At 42.7% G+C, this 14,712-nt stretch overlaps 1 protein-coding gene across 2 annotated transcripts in view; it reads right to left on the bottom strand.

The window, feature by feature from the left end:
- Window positions 1-3,224: 3,224 nt before the first annotated feature.
- LMX1B (LIM homeobox transcription factor 1 beta) overlaps window positions 3,225-14,712 on the bottom strand; it is a 164,404-nt gene continuing 152,916 nt past the window's right edge. For both annotated transcript variants that reach the window (XM_083485928.1, XM_083485927.1), the window contains exon 8: window positions 3,225-13,700. In XM_083485928.1, the coding sequence (XP_083342054.1) occupies window positions 13,543-13,700 (158 nt within the window). In that variant the 3' untranslated portion in view covers window positions 3,225-13,542. The remainder of the gene's footprint in view (window positions 13,701-14,712) is intronic.

Here is a 14,712-nt window from a genome sequence, read left to right as displayed (position 1 = left end):
TTGATCAATACGCAGGAGCAGAGGTCTGCCATCCAGGTGGCAGCCTTGACATCAATGGAGCTGGGTATATTTATCCTGGAGAAGTCTGAAAGGTGATATGACAGCCATCGTCAAATATCTGAGAAGCTGCTACACAGGTGATGAAGCAAGCTTGTTTTCTGCTGCTTCAGAGTGTAATACATACCAATGGAATCAAATTACAAGAATGGAAATTCTGACTAAAAGCTAGGAAAAGGTTGGATGGTCACATGCTAGAGGTCCGTTGGCTGTGATTCGTGAATTGCAGGGGTTTGGACGAGATGACACTTGAGGTCCCTTCCAACTCTATAGTTCTTCATAAGTTCTTCAAGGTTCTCAATTGACCACCAAAAATGAGGCTCAGGCTCCCTGAGGCTCCCCAGATTTTGCACTATTGGCCTGATCTCAGCTTCTCCAACTATCTGCCCAAACAATTTGAGGATTCTACCTTCCACCAAGTCAGTAGTCTGGGGAGAGGGCTGTGTATCAGGAGCTGCCTGGTTCTTCTGACCTGGATGTTTCCAGTTGCTTTGTTCCTGGTTCTGACTGGGGTGGGGCGTGCTTCCCAGAAAGAGTATGTTAACTGGCACAGGGCTGATGCTCAGCAGCCATTTCTGATATTTTGAAACATAATGCCTTTGTATTAATTGTGTGATGAATTATATAATTATATAAATATTTAATTATATAAATTATATAAATTACCGGTATATAAATTTAATTATATAAATTTAATTATATAAAATAAATTATATATAAAATTATATAAATAAAGCCTTATTTATAGGTTGTTGGGCTTTTGATCTGATTGTTTGCTAATCTGCATTGCTTTTGCTATGCTTGTGTGCTGCTTTGAGCTCAGCATTATTGCTGGAAAAGCAGAATGCAAATATTGCTGTAAATCAAATCTAGAGCAAGGCAGCCAAAACTGCCACTGACATTGACTATCAATGTGAAGAACTGTTAAGCTGAATAACTTGTGCTTGAGCATGCCTTTTCCCTCCTCCCTCATGCCAGGCCTTTCTAGATCCTCAGCCTTAGGACTAGAATCATGGATTTCTGTAAGTTTCTCTGTGAGACTACTCCATCCAAAGGGCAAGGTATAAATTCTGTCTGTAAGCCTTGTTCTGGGCTCAGCTCCTCTTGGGACACCTTTGCCTGGGGTGTGTAGCCTAGATGAGCTGCAATAGAGGGTACAGTTCTGCCCACATCATAGCGAATACAAGCATTTATAAGGCTCACCCCCCCCCCCCGAGTTTGGGGCCATTTGACCGCACAAGCTTCTGCTCACCCACCCTCAAGTTAGGGCCTTTACCATGAAATTTGGGTCACTGGTTGAAAATACAGTGGTACCTCTGGTTACGAACTTAATTAGTTCCAGAGGTCCGTTCTTAACCTGAAACCATTCTGAACCTGAGGTACCACTTTAGCTAATAGGGCCTCCCGCTGCCGTCGCACCACTGGTCTGCGATTTCTGTTCTCACCCTGAGGTAAAGTTCTTAACCCGAGGTACTACTTCCGGGTTAGCGGAGTCTGTAACCCGAAATGTTTGTAACCTGAGGTACCACTGTACCAGAAAGGATATTTTTCCTCCTCACCTGATTTGCAGTTGGTTGGGGTCCCCCCCCCCTTTTCCTACAGTGAAAATTATGACTTTCTGTTGTTAGGCAGAAGAATGTTGTCTTTGTATACTGGTCAAAATGGCACTGGGCAGGATCAACATGGTAAAGAAGGGCTCCCCATAAGGGACCTGAGGTGTGTGTGGGGGGATTGACCATGGCACCCTCAAGCTCAGGTTGGTCTCTGCCAGGCTGGCATCCTCACCCCAGTCACCCAGCAAGAATTTGCCAGCTTGATGTGTTATTTGACAAAGTTCATCTCTGGCCAACCCCAGCAGATCCCATTCCACCAGCACTGGGCGAGTGGAACGATGAACTGTTCCTGGCCCTACTGCCATGCCAACCATTACCCTCCCTGCTGCCTGCTCTTTTTCATTTAAATACCTGGTGCTCTATATGCCTGCCATAAGCAAGTAAAAGCCCTCGAAGCCATCTCAACTCATATGAGCATGTACCTGGTCAAACAACCTGTTGCTTTAAACATGCGCCCAAATCAGCAGGTAAAAATGGTCATGGCATGTAGGCAAATTTGATCATCTACTACAGGGGTCAGGAAACTTTTTCAGCAGGGGGGCGGTCCACTGTCCCTCAGACCTTGTGGGGGGCTGGACTATAATTTTTTTGGGGGGGAGGGGATGAATGAATTCCTATGCCCCACAAATAACCCAGAGATGTATTTTAAATAAAAGGACACATTCTACTCATGTAAAAACACCAGGCAGGCTCCACAAATAACCCAGAGATGTATTTTAAATAAAAGGATACATTCTACACATGTAAAAACACGCTGATTCCTGGACCATCCACAGGCCAGATTGAGAAGGTGATTTGGGCTGGATCCGGCCCCCAGGCCTTAGGTTGCCTACTCATGATCTACTAGCTATTTTGACTCAAACTGGTGGTAAAGGCATAAGAGCTGGCATTGGAGTGGGAAGGGGTTTACGGGGGAGCTGACAACTTCAGATGGGGAAAAACCCAAGATCCTTCAAAATTTGCTCTTCCCAAAATTTTGCAGTAATGTGTACCAAAAAAGTGCATATACTTGTGTAAATAAATCCATATATTTGTGAAAATAATATATCAAATGCATTATATATGGGGAAATGGCTTTGCATGTTAGGGAAAATTGCATACAAAAAAAGTGTAAACTAGGAGAAAATCACACTGAAATGCTGGTGAAATTTCCTGAAGACTTCAATTTTTTATTTTTCGCAAACTGATGTGGCAGTGTGGAGAACAAAGGCAAGGGATATGAGAATCTGAAATCAACAAGTTTACTCATTCATAGAGAAAACCTTAAATATAATATTTAAGAATGATTTTTTGTAGAACTTAGTGCCCCAATGGTTCAAATTCTACATGGAGGTGGTGGGGATGAGCCAACCTACACCCACTTACCTGCTTTGACTGGCTTACTGTTCTGTAAGGACTCATGCAGATCCATAGCCCAAGCTGGGGTCCATTGTCACTAGAAATGTCAGGAATTGAACAGAGAACTTCCTGCACACCAGTGAGTGCTAAGTGTCTTTTTCATTGTGAAACGCAGTGAGTGGGTGGAGGGGAATTCACTCCAAAAGCAACATCCCATTTCATTTACAGGTAGCTTTTATTTACAAATATACTGAAGTGTTTCGTTCTCTTTCTCTCTTGTAGGAAAAACAAACACAAGGTCTAGTAATCACATCATTTAACTGCCAGTTGACAGCGGCAGAGATGGGGGTGGAGTGTGAAAGTTGGAAGGGGGGGGGGACCAAAAAACCAAAATGAAGCCCAACAAAAACACTAATAAATAATTTAAGAAAGGGTAAATCATTAAATAAAAAACAAAATGTCCAATCTGCAACCTTGATGTTGGTGGGAGAGAACCAACAGAGCTTGGAAGGGGTGCGGGTGGGGTTAGGAACTATGTCTGAAAGGGGAAGTGGCCTACGGATGGGAGACCATATTAAGAATCATTAGCATCAGCATCATTATCTTACAAGTTAAACAAACTGGAACAGCTACAAAATACTACATTTTGGTAACATAAATACAGAATATATAAATATACAAGTAATGCAGCCATATGAGCTAAAGAAAATGTGTGGTGATGGTAGGGAGGTGTCCCCCCCTTTTCTAAATTATTATTTATGATTCAAAGTTTGCTGTTAAAACTATTGATGAAAGGTGGAAACCCAGTTGGATCTCTGAGCTTGGTGGAGTCATAGCCTGTCAAGGTTTCTCAGCAAATGCTTTCATTCTGTTAAAATTACAGAATCCTTGCAGAGATGGAAGAAACCCCCAGGGTTGTCTGATCAAGTCCCCATGCAATGGAGAACCACAGCCAAAGTCCAGCAGAAAGGTGAGACTACTAGACTCCAGCCTAAACTGTTTTGGTGCTTCTCCCATCCTGTTAATTCATATGGGTTCTACATAGGCTCCATTGAAATGATGGGGAGCTGCAAAGCAGTATGCACATATGTGTCCATTCATTTCAATGGGACTTCTGTAGAAGAAAGCTTTAAGTGAATAATGTCCATGGATCAGAGTTGTCTGATGCCCTTAATAGCACCTAGGCAACTGCCTGACTTCGAACCATTTCTGGTTCAACAAAGCAATTTCTATACAGGAATACCTCTGACAGTCTTCTTGTTTAAATTCATCCATGGATTTTTGGAGTTCTGGGATTCCCTGGTCCTATTTCTAAAATGGAATGGATGCATTAGGAAACCTCCACTGATTCCTGTTTTCTTTTTGTTTCTGAATTTTGTACTTTGCATAAACCTGTTTCTGCAGCTTTCTAGGTCTTTCATCACCTTTCCCCATTCCCATACTTCCAAATTACATATTCACACTGATAAAACACTGCAAAAAAGCGCAATCTTTTTGTGATTCAATACATGGATGCATCAAGGTGACTTTTGCACAGTTTTACTTCTGTGCATTGATAAAAGATTGCAAAAAGGGTAGAGACTGAGATGTGACTGTATGTATGCTTATATTCAGATCGTTTTCATGTAGTGTTTTACCAGTGCTCCATATTAGAGGGCTACATATACACAGTGATAAAACACTGCAAAACAAAAACAAAACACCCAACACTTATCAAATAAAACATGCAATCAAATCCAGGTTGCTTTTTTGTATTTTTATCAATGCATACATGTGCATTGTTACACGGGCAGCGGAGACAGTGGTGCAGGACTTTCTGGCAGAATCCTATGGATCCACTCAGCAGGATGAACAGGAGGGTCCCCAGGGCTGGCTTACCACATTTTGAAATGTGTGAAGTCGTGCACATTGCAGTCTAGAAGGATGCTCCTTGTAAGACCATTAAGGTTGCATCTACCCCATGCATTTAAAGCATGTTTATAGCACATGGCTTACCCTTAAGAATCCTGGGAATGATGAGTTTGTTAACAGTGCTGGGAATTGTACTTCTTTGAGGGGTAAACTACAATTCCCATTTGGGGGTCATGTAGTTTATGGAGTGGGTGTCACCTATGTCCAGAGGTTAAAATTACCCTAACTCTCCCACTGAAGAAAAGGAAGCAAATTAACTGGACACAGCAGTAGAATGCACATTCTAATTCAGGATATATAATTCTGAGTTAAGGCAGAATTTGGCTGAAGGAAGAACAACAGAAACCCACAGAATGATAAAGGAACCAGGGGTTGCAGGTGAGGGAGAGCACTCTCTCTCTCCTATTTCTGAAGGCGGATACATTTTGGGAAGCAGTTATGTATATATTGAAATAAAGGTCTCCAAAGGCTAATAAGGGGCTCCACACACCTAGTCTTTAAACAAATTCTTGGAGACTGAAGACTATGTCAGGGTGGTGGTCTCAGAGGGACACATAAGACATCATTCTATTCTATTCTATTCTATTCTATTCTATTCTATTCTATTCTATTCTATTCTATTCTATACATTGCTTCTTTGTGCTTCAGGGAGAGGGAACTTCAAAGGGTGGAACTTACCCCTTTTTTAAAAAAAAGAGAAAGAGAGAAGATATTTGTTTGTTGGGATTGAAAACATGAGGATTGGGTGTAGAGAACCCCAAGAGATTACAACATCTAGGAACTCTTGGAAGGTTCTTGAGGTGGTTTCAGTGCCTGAATGCCTTCTGACCTGCCACTATCCCTCCTCTTTGACTGCTCAGATTTTCTGCTTGGAGAGGGATCCCTTTTGGTCTTAGCCCATGAACCAACCAGAGCTCCCTGCTATTATGGCAATGCTCAAAAATAAAAAGACACCTTGCTTTGCCGCAACAATGACAAGCAAAGTCTGCACCACAGAAAAACATTTTAGGCTGGTCAGGTGTCCTAATCCACAGAGAACATATATCCATTTGCAGTGGCTCCCTGTTTGTGGAATGTTCTCCCCAGGGAGGCTTCCCTGCTGCCCTCATTATACATATTTAGGCGCCAGACAATAATGCTCCTCTTCAACCAGGTCTTTGGATGATTAATATTCTATGTCTTTTTTAATGTGTTTGTGGGATGTGTTTGTTTGCTTTATTTTTGTCCTTGCTTTTATTATATATTTTGTCTTTTTATTTTGTCTTTTTATGCTGTGAGCCACCCTGAGAACTTCAGATGAAGAGCAGTGTGAAGATTTAATTAATAATCATCATTATAATATTTAAAGGTCTCCTTTATTTGAAGGGATTCTCTGTCTAAATCAGATGGGAGAGCATCAGGGGGCCATCAACAATGAACACCTAGACAGCTGACCAAGCAAGCACACAGATCACCTGCTCACAGTTTCTCCTGCTAGGGTGAGAGGTACCACATTTCCATTTAAATTATAGCCCTTGTTTCTAAATTTGGTTTATGCATACAAATTATGCATATACAAATACTATGCAAATCTGTGTCCTCTTTTATCCTTTTGAGGTGTGAGTGATTCCTCTTTTTTGGAAATACATAAAGGGACACTTTATTTGCCCTGCACAGGAGAGGCGCTCTCATTTTACAGGATTTCCATCTGTATACTAACCATGGGTTGTACACCAAACTAATTTCTACTCAAGTAGAGTAGAGCTATAGAAATTAATAAACCTAAATTAGTCATGCCCATTAACTTCAATGGATCTACTCTATGTAGGACTAGCATTGGATATAACACTAGAAGCCTGGTATGGGGAACCTGTGGCCTTCCAGGTGCTTTTGAACTACAACTCCCATTAGCCCCGGCAAGCATGGCCAGTGGTAATGGGATCTGTAGTGCAGCCACATCTGGAGGGCCTGCTTATAACTTAAGGACTTTGCTAGGGGTTTTCAATTCCAGTATTTAGGATGCCTCCAGCATCCTAAGTATAAGCTGCTTAAAACATTTCAACAAAGTGTACAACTGGATCTGTTTCAGAGAGTTCAAGTTTTTAGAAACAATATATATCTCAGAAATGTAAGCAAATCAAGATTCTTAGCCTCAAATTAAACATGGCGTCAGTGTCGCAAATGTAACTAGTGTGCATGTTTTTTTAAATGTAAGTAGCAGCCATTGCAATGCCTGGGAAACAATGGCACTTCGGGGAAATATCTTCCTATCCTTCCCACAATTCTGATAAAAACCATGTCTCTGAAGCTGCTGCTTGCATTTCAAGGCAAGTCTCCATTGGCACCTTGTAAAGCAACTAGCAGTTACAGAGGGCAGGTTTTTGTGGGAGATGGTGCAGGGAGAGAAAGATTTAAACTCCCCTTCACCACAGACCCACAGCGGCTGCTGAATACTTAACAAAGGATATCTTTAACCTTATATAAACTTTAGACCTTAGTTATGGTACTCACATTCTCTATGCTTCAGGATAAAGAGGGGAATTTAGCTGTATCATCAGAAGTAGTGGCAATGAGACTTTTCTGTGCCAGATCAGAAAACTGCATATGTGTTGGGGGGCGTGTGTGTGCATGCACATTCATGCACACACACGCAAAAAAGCCTCCTCGCCATTTGGTATACTGTTAAAACTGTCAGTGTATCAAGCCCATGCCATAGGAAGTTACTATGTGCCAGATGGTGTCCTCTGATAACCCTTTAGATCAGCCTTTCTCAACCTATGGGTCCCCAGATGTTGTTGAACTACAAATCCCATCACTCCTAGCTAGCAAGGCCAGAGCTCAGGGATGATGGGAGTTGTAGTCCACCAACACAGGTTGAGAACCGCTGCTTTAGATGAATATTTGGCAAACAATGAATTCATTTTTGGCATAGTAGACTCAAATGTTTGGGGGGAAACACCTAGAATATGGCTCCTAACATACCCTCAGACACAGGTGAGGAGAATGTGACCTTACAGATATTGTCAGTGAACAACTCCCTGACCACTGGCCATGCTGGCTAGGGGGTGATGAGAGTTGAAGACGAACAGCAACCGTGAAGCCACTGGTTCCCTATCCCTGGTCTAGAATGAACACAAGAGGAAGAGCATTTTTTAGACATGACACTAAGAATGGCTTTTGCATCCCTGCTGCATTACTTGTGCTCTAGAACAGAGTGTTCTTTTAAAAAGGAAAACTCAAATATACAATCCAATGGATGTGGCTCATTCCTTCCATTTACAAATGCAGGAAATTCAAAGTTCTCCACAAATAGAAATAGTGAGGGAGGTCCACATGGAAGAACATCTGTTCAGTTGTGGACCAATCAAGCGACCGGATGCTGTTTACATAGGGCAAAACCGGGGACCTGCTGCCCTCCAGATGTTGTTGGATGCCAACTCCCGTTAGCCCCAGCCACAATGGGCAGTGGTCAGAATGGATAGTGCCTAGGGGGCAACATATTAGTCCCCACTGACATGTGGGAATACTGCATGTCAAATTTGTTTATCTGGCCTAATAGGTATGGCTCCCTACAAAATCCTGGGGTAGGTCTTCTGGATCTGTGGCCTCTCTGACAAAATACAATTTCCAGAGTTCTCTCAGGACGCGGAATGACTATTAAGCTACTTGATGTATTATTAAACTAGTCAGTGGCAGAACATCTGCTCTGCATTCATATGGTCCCTGGTTCAATCCCCAGCATCTCCAGGGTATGCTGGGCATGTAACCCTGCCTGAAACCCTGCAGAGCTGCTACCAATCAGTGTAGACAATACTGAGCTAGATGGACCAGTCGTCTGACTCAGTATGAAGCACTTTCTGTTGAACCTGTAGGTACCAACTCTCAACAGTAGTGGAGAAGTTGACATAACTTTATGCTAATAAGCAACTTTCCTCCATTCCTCATTCTGAGTCCCAAGTGTCTGAGGACCAGGACATTTGCAAGAAAACCAGAATGCTTCTTTACAAAGCCATTGTACTACCAACCTTACTATATGCTTGTGAAACCTGGACCACTTACAAACGCCATCTCCAACTCCTGGAAAGATCCCATCAATGGTGTCTCCGAAAATATTTACATATCACTTGGGAAGACAGATGAACTAATGCCAGTGTACAGTGTCGAAGCAATGATTCTTCAACATCAACTTCGTTGGACTGGTCATGTTGTGCAGATGCCTGGTTATCGTCTTCGAAAGCAACTATTCTATTCCAAACTCAAAAATGGAAATCGTAATGCTGGTAGTCAACAAAAGAGGTTGAAATACTCTCTCAAGGCAAATCTTAAAAAATGTAGTATAAACACCAACAATTGGGAAACACTGGCCTGCAAGTGCTCCAATTGGACAACAGCCTTTACCAAAGGTGCTGTGGACTTTGAAGATGCTTGAACTCAGGACGAAAGGGAGAAACGTGCTAAGAGAAAGACATGCTTGGCAAACCCTCACTGTGATCAACTCCCACCTGGAAACCTATGTCCCCACTGTGGAAGGACGTGTGGATCCAGAATTGGCCTCCACAGTCACTTATGGACTCACTGTTAAGACTGTGTTCATGGAAGGCAATCTTACTCGGCTATGAGTGATCATCGAAGAAGAAAGAAGAAGCATCCAATTTGTCAAGAATTTTGAGGGAAATCATGTTTTGATTCATTTTAAACGAATCTTCCTCAGGAACAACAAATCTCCCTTTCTCTCTCTTTCTTTTTTAAGTGGACATTGAAACCCCATATTTTCAGTGGGGGAAATTGCCAGTATGAATGGAGCTCAAATGGCTGACATGAGCCTTCTGCCCTTGGCACAGTATGTAAAGGTGAACAACCATTTTTTGTGCTTTCCCTTGGTCATGCAGAATGTTTTTCTTTTTATCTACTTCAGTGTGTTGTCAGACAGTCCTACCTGCTTCCTTCTTTTCTTTTCTTTTCTTTTCTTTTTTATTTGATGATCAGCATTTTGCTTTGATGCTACAATAATAAACCCCAATCAAGAAGAGGTCAAAGGTCTACTTTAGAACCTTTGACCACAAGGTCCCCATATTAAAACCACACAATGATCACATTCCTGGGGAAAATAACTCGTGCCTCAAAATAAAAGGGGAAATGATTTTTGCCCATAAATACTGTAGGTGTGGAAGGGCAATACAGAACTGGTTTGGCTCCAGTTGGAAGGACAGTGTCTCCCTTCATAGAAAAGTCAGTTACATTCCATGTTCTCTGTGATATTTTTGTGTTACCAAGAGACAGAACTCAGGGCTGCTTCATTCTCAGTGACTTCCATAGAAAGCTTAGGAGGGCAGAGGGCAGGACAATGTTTGGATGAAGTGCAGGCTGGAATGGGATGGGACACTGCCACACCCACCTCTGTCTGCCCTTAGCCCGCCCCTCTACCTGCCTGCCCTCCATTGGCACTGCTTGTCAATTTCCTCCTCTTCCTTTGTCTCAGGGTTGCCCTTGTGGAACTCACCAGGGAGTTTTGTGGCAACAAAACTAGAATTAATTGGCTCCGCCTGCCATTGGTTCTTCCTTGTTATTGGCTCTGCTGTTCATGTGTTCTGCCTTCACCTAAAGAATTCTGGGAGCTCTAGTTTGTCCAGGATGCTGACAGTTAGGAGACCTGCCCCCACTGCCCTCACAGAATGACAGTGCCCAGAGTGGTTTACGAGTCAATCTCTCTTCGGGCAAAACTGGGAATTGGAGCTTTGGGAGGGGAATAGTGGCCAGCACTTTTAATGAGCTACAGCTCTCAGAATTCATTCTGGGAAGCTGTGACTGTTTAAAATTGTGTCATAGTGTTTTAAATGTATGGTGCGAATGCAGCCTTTGTAGGACTTCTGTCCATTTGCATGTAGGGATAGCTAACATGAGGGCTCCTATATTGTTGGTTCTTGGATGAATAAGAGGTGTGTGTGGAAGTCCCTGTAACTTCCCTCTCCCTTGACACCTGCCCATGCTCATGACATTTTCATGCCACAATACAATAAGGTGTGGCAAGGTTTTTTTGCTGCAAGATACCAACAGAGCCGCTCTCTGAGCATGTATGTCCATGGATAACCTGGTCCCACCATCCACTGTCCATTTTAAATTCCCATTCGTGATGCAACATTGCACTGGTGGCATTGTGGTAAAATGTAAATGGTTGTCTTGCCACCACCAGATAATGCAACAGCTTGGGGCCCAGTAGAGGCTGGTTTATTTGGGCAAAAGGGGTGCTGCCCCATTAACCTGAGTCTGCCCTTGGCGAGTCCCCACTGGCCTGATTCCTGACTTACAGCCTGTCAGGAGGCGATTCTCTTTGCCATTGGTTCTAGATCTACCTCCTGTTGGGTGTCCCGCTTTCCACAACACTGCTGGAAAACACTAACTGGTCTTCATCAGTGAGCCCATTCTCATGTTCTTTCTCATTATAGCAACAACTAAAGGATAGCTTTCATTGCTGTTTTCAGATTCATTTAAAAGTGCTATGATTAAAGGGGAATCAGTCGAGACCACAGTAACATTTGGGACCCTTCCTCCATTCTGTGTAGGGTTTGAATTGGTTCATTTGCTTTTGGCTCTACCAAGTCCTCTTTCAGTAGGCAGCATTCAACTAGGGCTGTAGTCCAGTAAGAGAAATATTAGTCAATGAATGGCAGCAGCTAAAGAATCAATTAATAAATAAAATATGCAGAAATCCACATATGAGGAAAAACATTGATTGGTTCAAGAAGGAAAACCCTTTGGTGGTTTTTTTCATAACTCACACATCCAGCAAAGCAGGCACCACATCTGAGAAGAAGCATTCTTTCCTCTCTGATATACATGGAAGGAATGCTTCCAATAAGATATCACATTACCTGCTGGGTGGTTGTTTTTTTTTTGTTAACTTATTAAAAATAATTTAGCAAATTAAAGACCTGCTACCTGCAACCTGATTAATCAAGGGTGCATTTTTCATTGATCCAACCAGTTTTAATAGATCCAGGGATGGGGGACCTGTGGTCCTCCAGATGTTGTTGGACTCCAACTCTCATCAGCCCCTAGCTCACAGGGCCAGTGCTCAGGGATGATGGGAACTGTAGTCCAACAAACAGAGGGCCATAGGTTTCCCCATCCCTGATCTAACCAATGAATCAAATATAGTAGTGGGACTGATTTCTGAACGAACATGCATAAGATTGTATTGCAGATGCGGAAGCCTGAGTTTCAGCTATCTACTGGTCCATGTGAATCTGGAGTAACTGAACGACTGGAGTTCATTAAGGCTGAGTAAGGGCTTGGGGAAAAGCCATAGGAACAAAGATGAGGACATAGGAAGCTGCTATTGGCCCATCTAACTCAGTACCATCCAGTCTGATTGGTCACTGATCTCCAGGATTTCACACAGGAGCTTTTCCCAGCTGTCTAGAGATGCCAGGGAACCTGAGACCTTCTGCATGCAAAGCAGATGCTCTGCCACTGAACTACAGACCCCCCCCCAGCATTGCTTTTTCTACAGTGACTCGACTGACATTTCAGGAGGGTCCCAAGGGACATGACAGATTTCTCTCTCTCTCAAAGACCTTCCTAATTAACCCAGATTGGGACAACGGAGCGCTGCATATATCTGTCAAGTAGATATAAACATAAGGAACACCCAACAGATGCCTGCCAATCACATGAGTGGGGGGGGGGGAGGAGGAGGAAAGTGGAGAATTTGAGAATGAGTTATATTACATTTTTTAAAAACAAAGAACACCCACCCTAATGTTTTGTCCTCATATCAGTAAATGAAGTTAAATGAAACTGTGTGTCTTGTAAGAACCTTTTGCTCATTTTTGTTAAAAACAAAATGTTACTACTAATCTAAATGAAACCCTCCCCACTAACTCATGCATCTACTTCGTCATTTATTTAAAATACTATCATTATGACATGAGCCTTCGCTCTTTGTCTCTCTCCACAGTCTTACTTCTCACCAGCTACTCATCTCCCCCCTGCCCCTTCTCTCGCCCAGTTTCATACAGTACAAAGGCTATAAACTAATGTACCAGTCTATGGGCTTTTATGGGGCGGGGAAGGAAAGGGGGGCATGGAACGCAGGAAAGAGGAACTATTTGCTTGGGAGCCACTGTTACAGGAAAAGTTCTCACAGTCCGGTTGGCTGTTGGTCCACAACTAACATGTTTCTCCGACCTTTTTTGCTGCATGGGTCAATACCCCCCCTCAAAATGGCGGTGATGTTGGTGGCTTCAGGCATCTGAGAGAGGCTCCAAAAGGTTAATAGGTTCCATGGTGTTCATCTTGCTTTCCTTTGCGATGGCGGAATCAAAATGGAGGACTGTTGATGCCATGTGGTTGGGCGTTGCCACGTTCCTCCTGAGCTCAATGCTAGTGCCATGATATTTATTTATTTTTTCTGTGGATGATCTGGCAGCAGCCTTGAAATTTCATTTTTTTTTAAAAAAATGAAAGTCTCTCTTAATTTAACACTCCTGTTGTCACAGAGCCTTAAGTCAGCATGAAGGTAGAGCTGAGGAAAATATGGCTGTAAGAGTCTGAGCTGAGAAATCAGGGGGCACGTGAGGGTTTGGGGAGTCATCTGTGAAGATGGGCATTCTTTTCAGGGTTCCCCCTTGCTTTCCCTTGAATTTCATGAGGCAAAATAAGAACTCTGCATAGAGTACAGCCTGTCAATGGGGTTTCCAACCCTGGCCTGCATGGAGTTTACTTCTGAGGAGGCCAGAAAACAGTCGCTCAAGCTAGTTAGAGAGGTATCACTGTCGATGTCGTGGAAAATCGAGTCATTCCCTGTGAGGCACAAAAAACAGCAACACAAGCACATTAGTACACGCTGAATTGCTCACTCAGAGAAAGAGACCTGGGGTTCCCTTAACACCTTATGCAATGGAAGGCCATCTGCACACACAGCAGAATAACGTGGTATGGATTTTCTTGAGCCATGCCACATCGCACTGTATTTGGAGGGAAATCTCATGCTTGATTGCTGCCCCTACATTTTGCAGAAAATGAGTATGCCAAGGGCAGCCTGACATACTAATTCCCCTTCTCTCTCCCTTTCTCCTTCTCATTGCTATTTTCCCATGGGCATGGTTGGGGGCATCTGCAGGAATTTTTGGTGGACAGGGAGAGTAAAAGTTCTAAAAATGATAGAAACTTTGGCTGAATTCACAGGGCAGTTTAATCTGACATTCCCCTAACAGTTTCCCACCTTGGATTTGAGCTTTCATGAAATGTAAGAAGTACTTCTGGCGCTGTCATGTAATATGGCAAGTTTAGCACTCATTCCCCGTATTATTTGCAAATAACATGGAAATGAATGCTAAACTTATGCTACGTTCCACTGTATTTTGAGAAGTGTCTTTTATGTTGTACGAAAGCTCAAATACCATATTTACTCAAATCTAGTGCTCACCTTTTTTGGCCAAATTAATTTTTTTGCGAAAATTAAGGTGTGCATTAGATTCGATGGCACATTTACATTCGCCAGAAAATACCTTTTTTGTTTGTTTCAAGGTTCTGAAAACTGAACTGTGCATTAGATTCGATGGCACATTAGACTCGAGTAAATACGGTATAATGTGGAAATTGACAATTATTGAAACATCCGGGAAACAGAATAAACTGCTATGTGAATTCAGTCTAACTCATTAAAAACAAAATGAAAGGCAGGTGTCTGGAGATTATGGTTCATCCACCGTCAAGGGGAGGCAGCTGCCCCTCTTGTGGAAACCAGTGTAAGCAGTGTTATTTTTCATGTGCTATATCACTGTAGGTGGAGGAAATCTTATGTTTGAGCAAA

The sequence above is a fragment of the Podarcis liolepis genome, assembly GCF_965112155.1.
Source record: "Podarcis liolepis genome assembly, chromosome: Z".
Lineage (NCBI taxonomy): Eukaryota > Metazoa > Chordata > Lepidosauria > Squamata > Lacertidae > Podarcis > Podarcis liolepis.
This window is presented reverse-complemented; position numbering and strand designations above follow the sequence as displayed.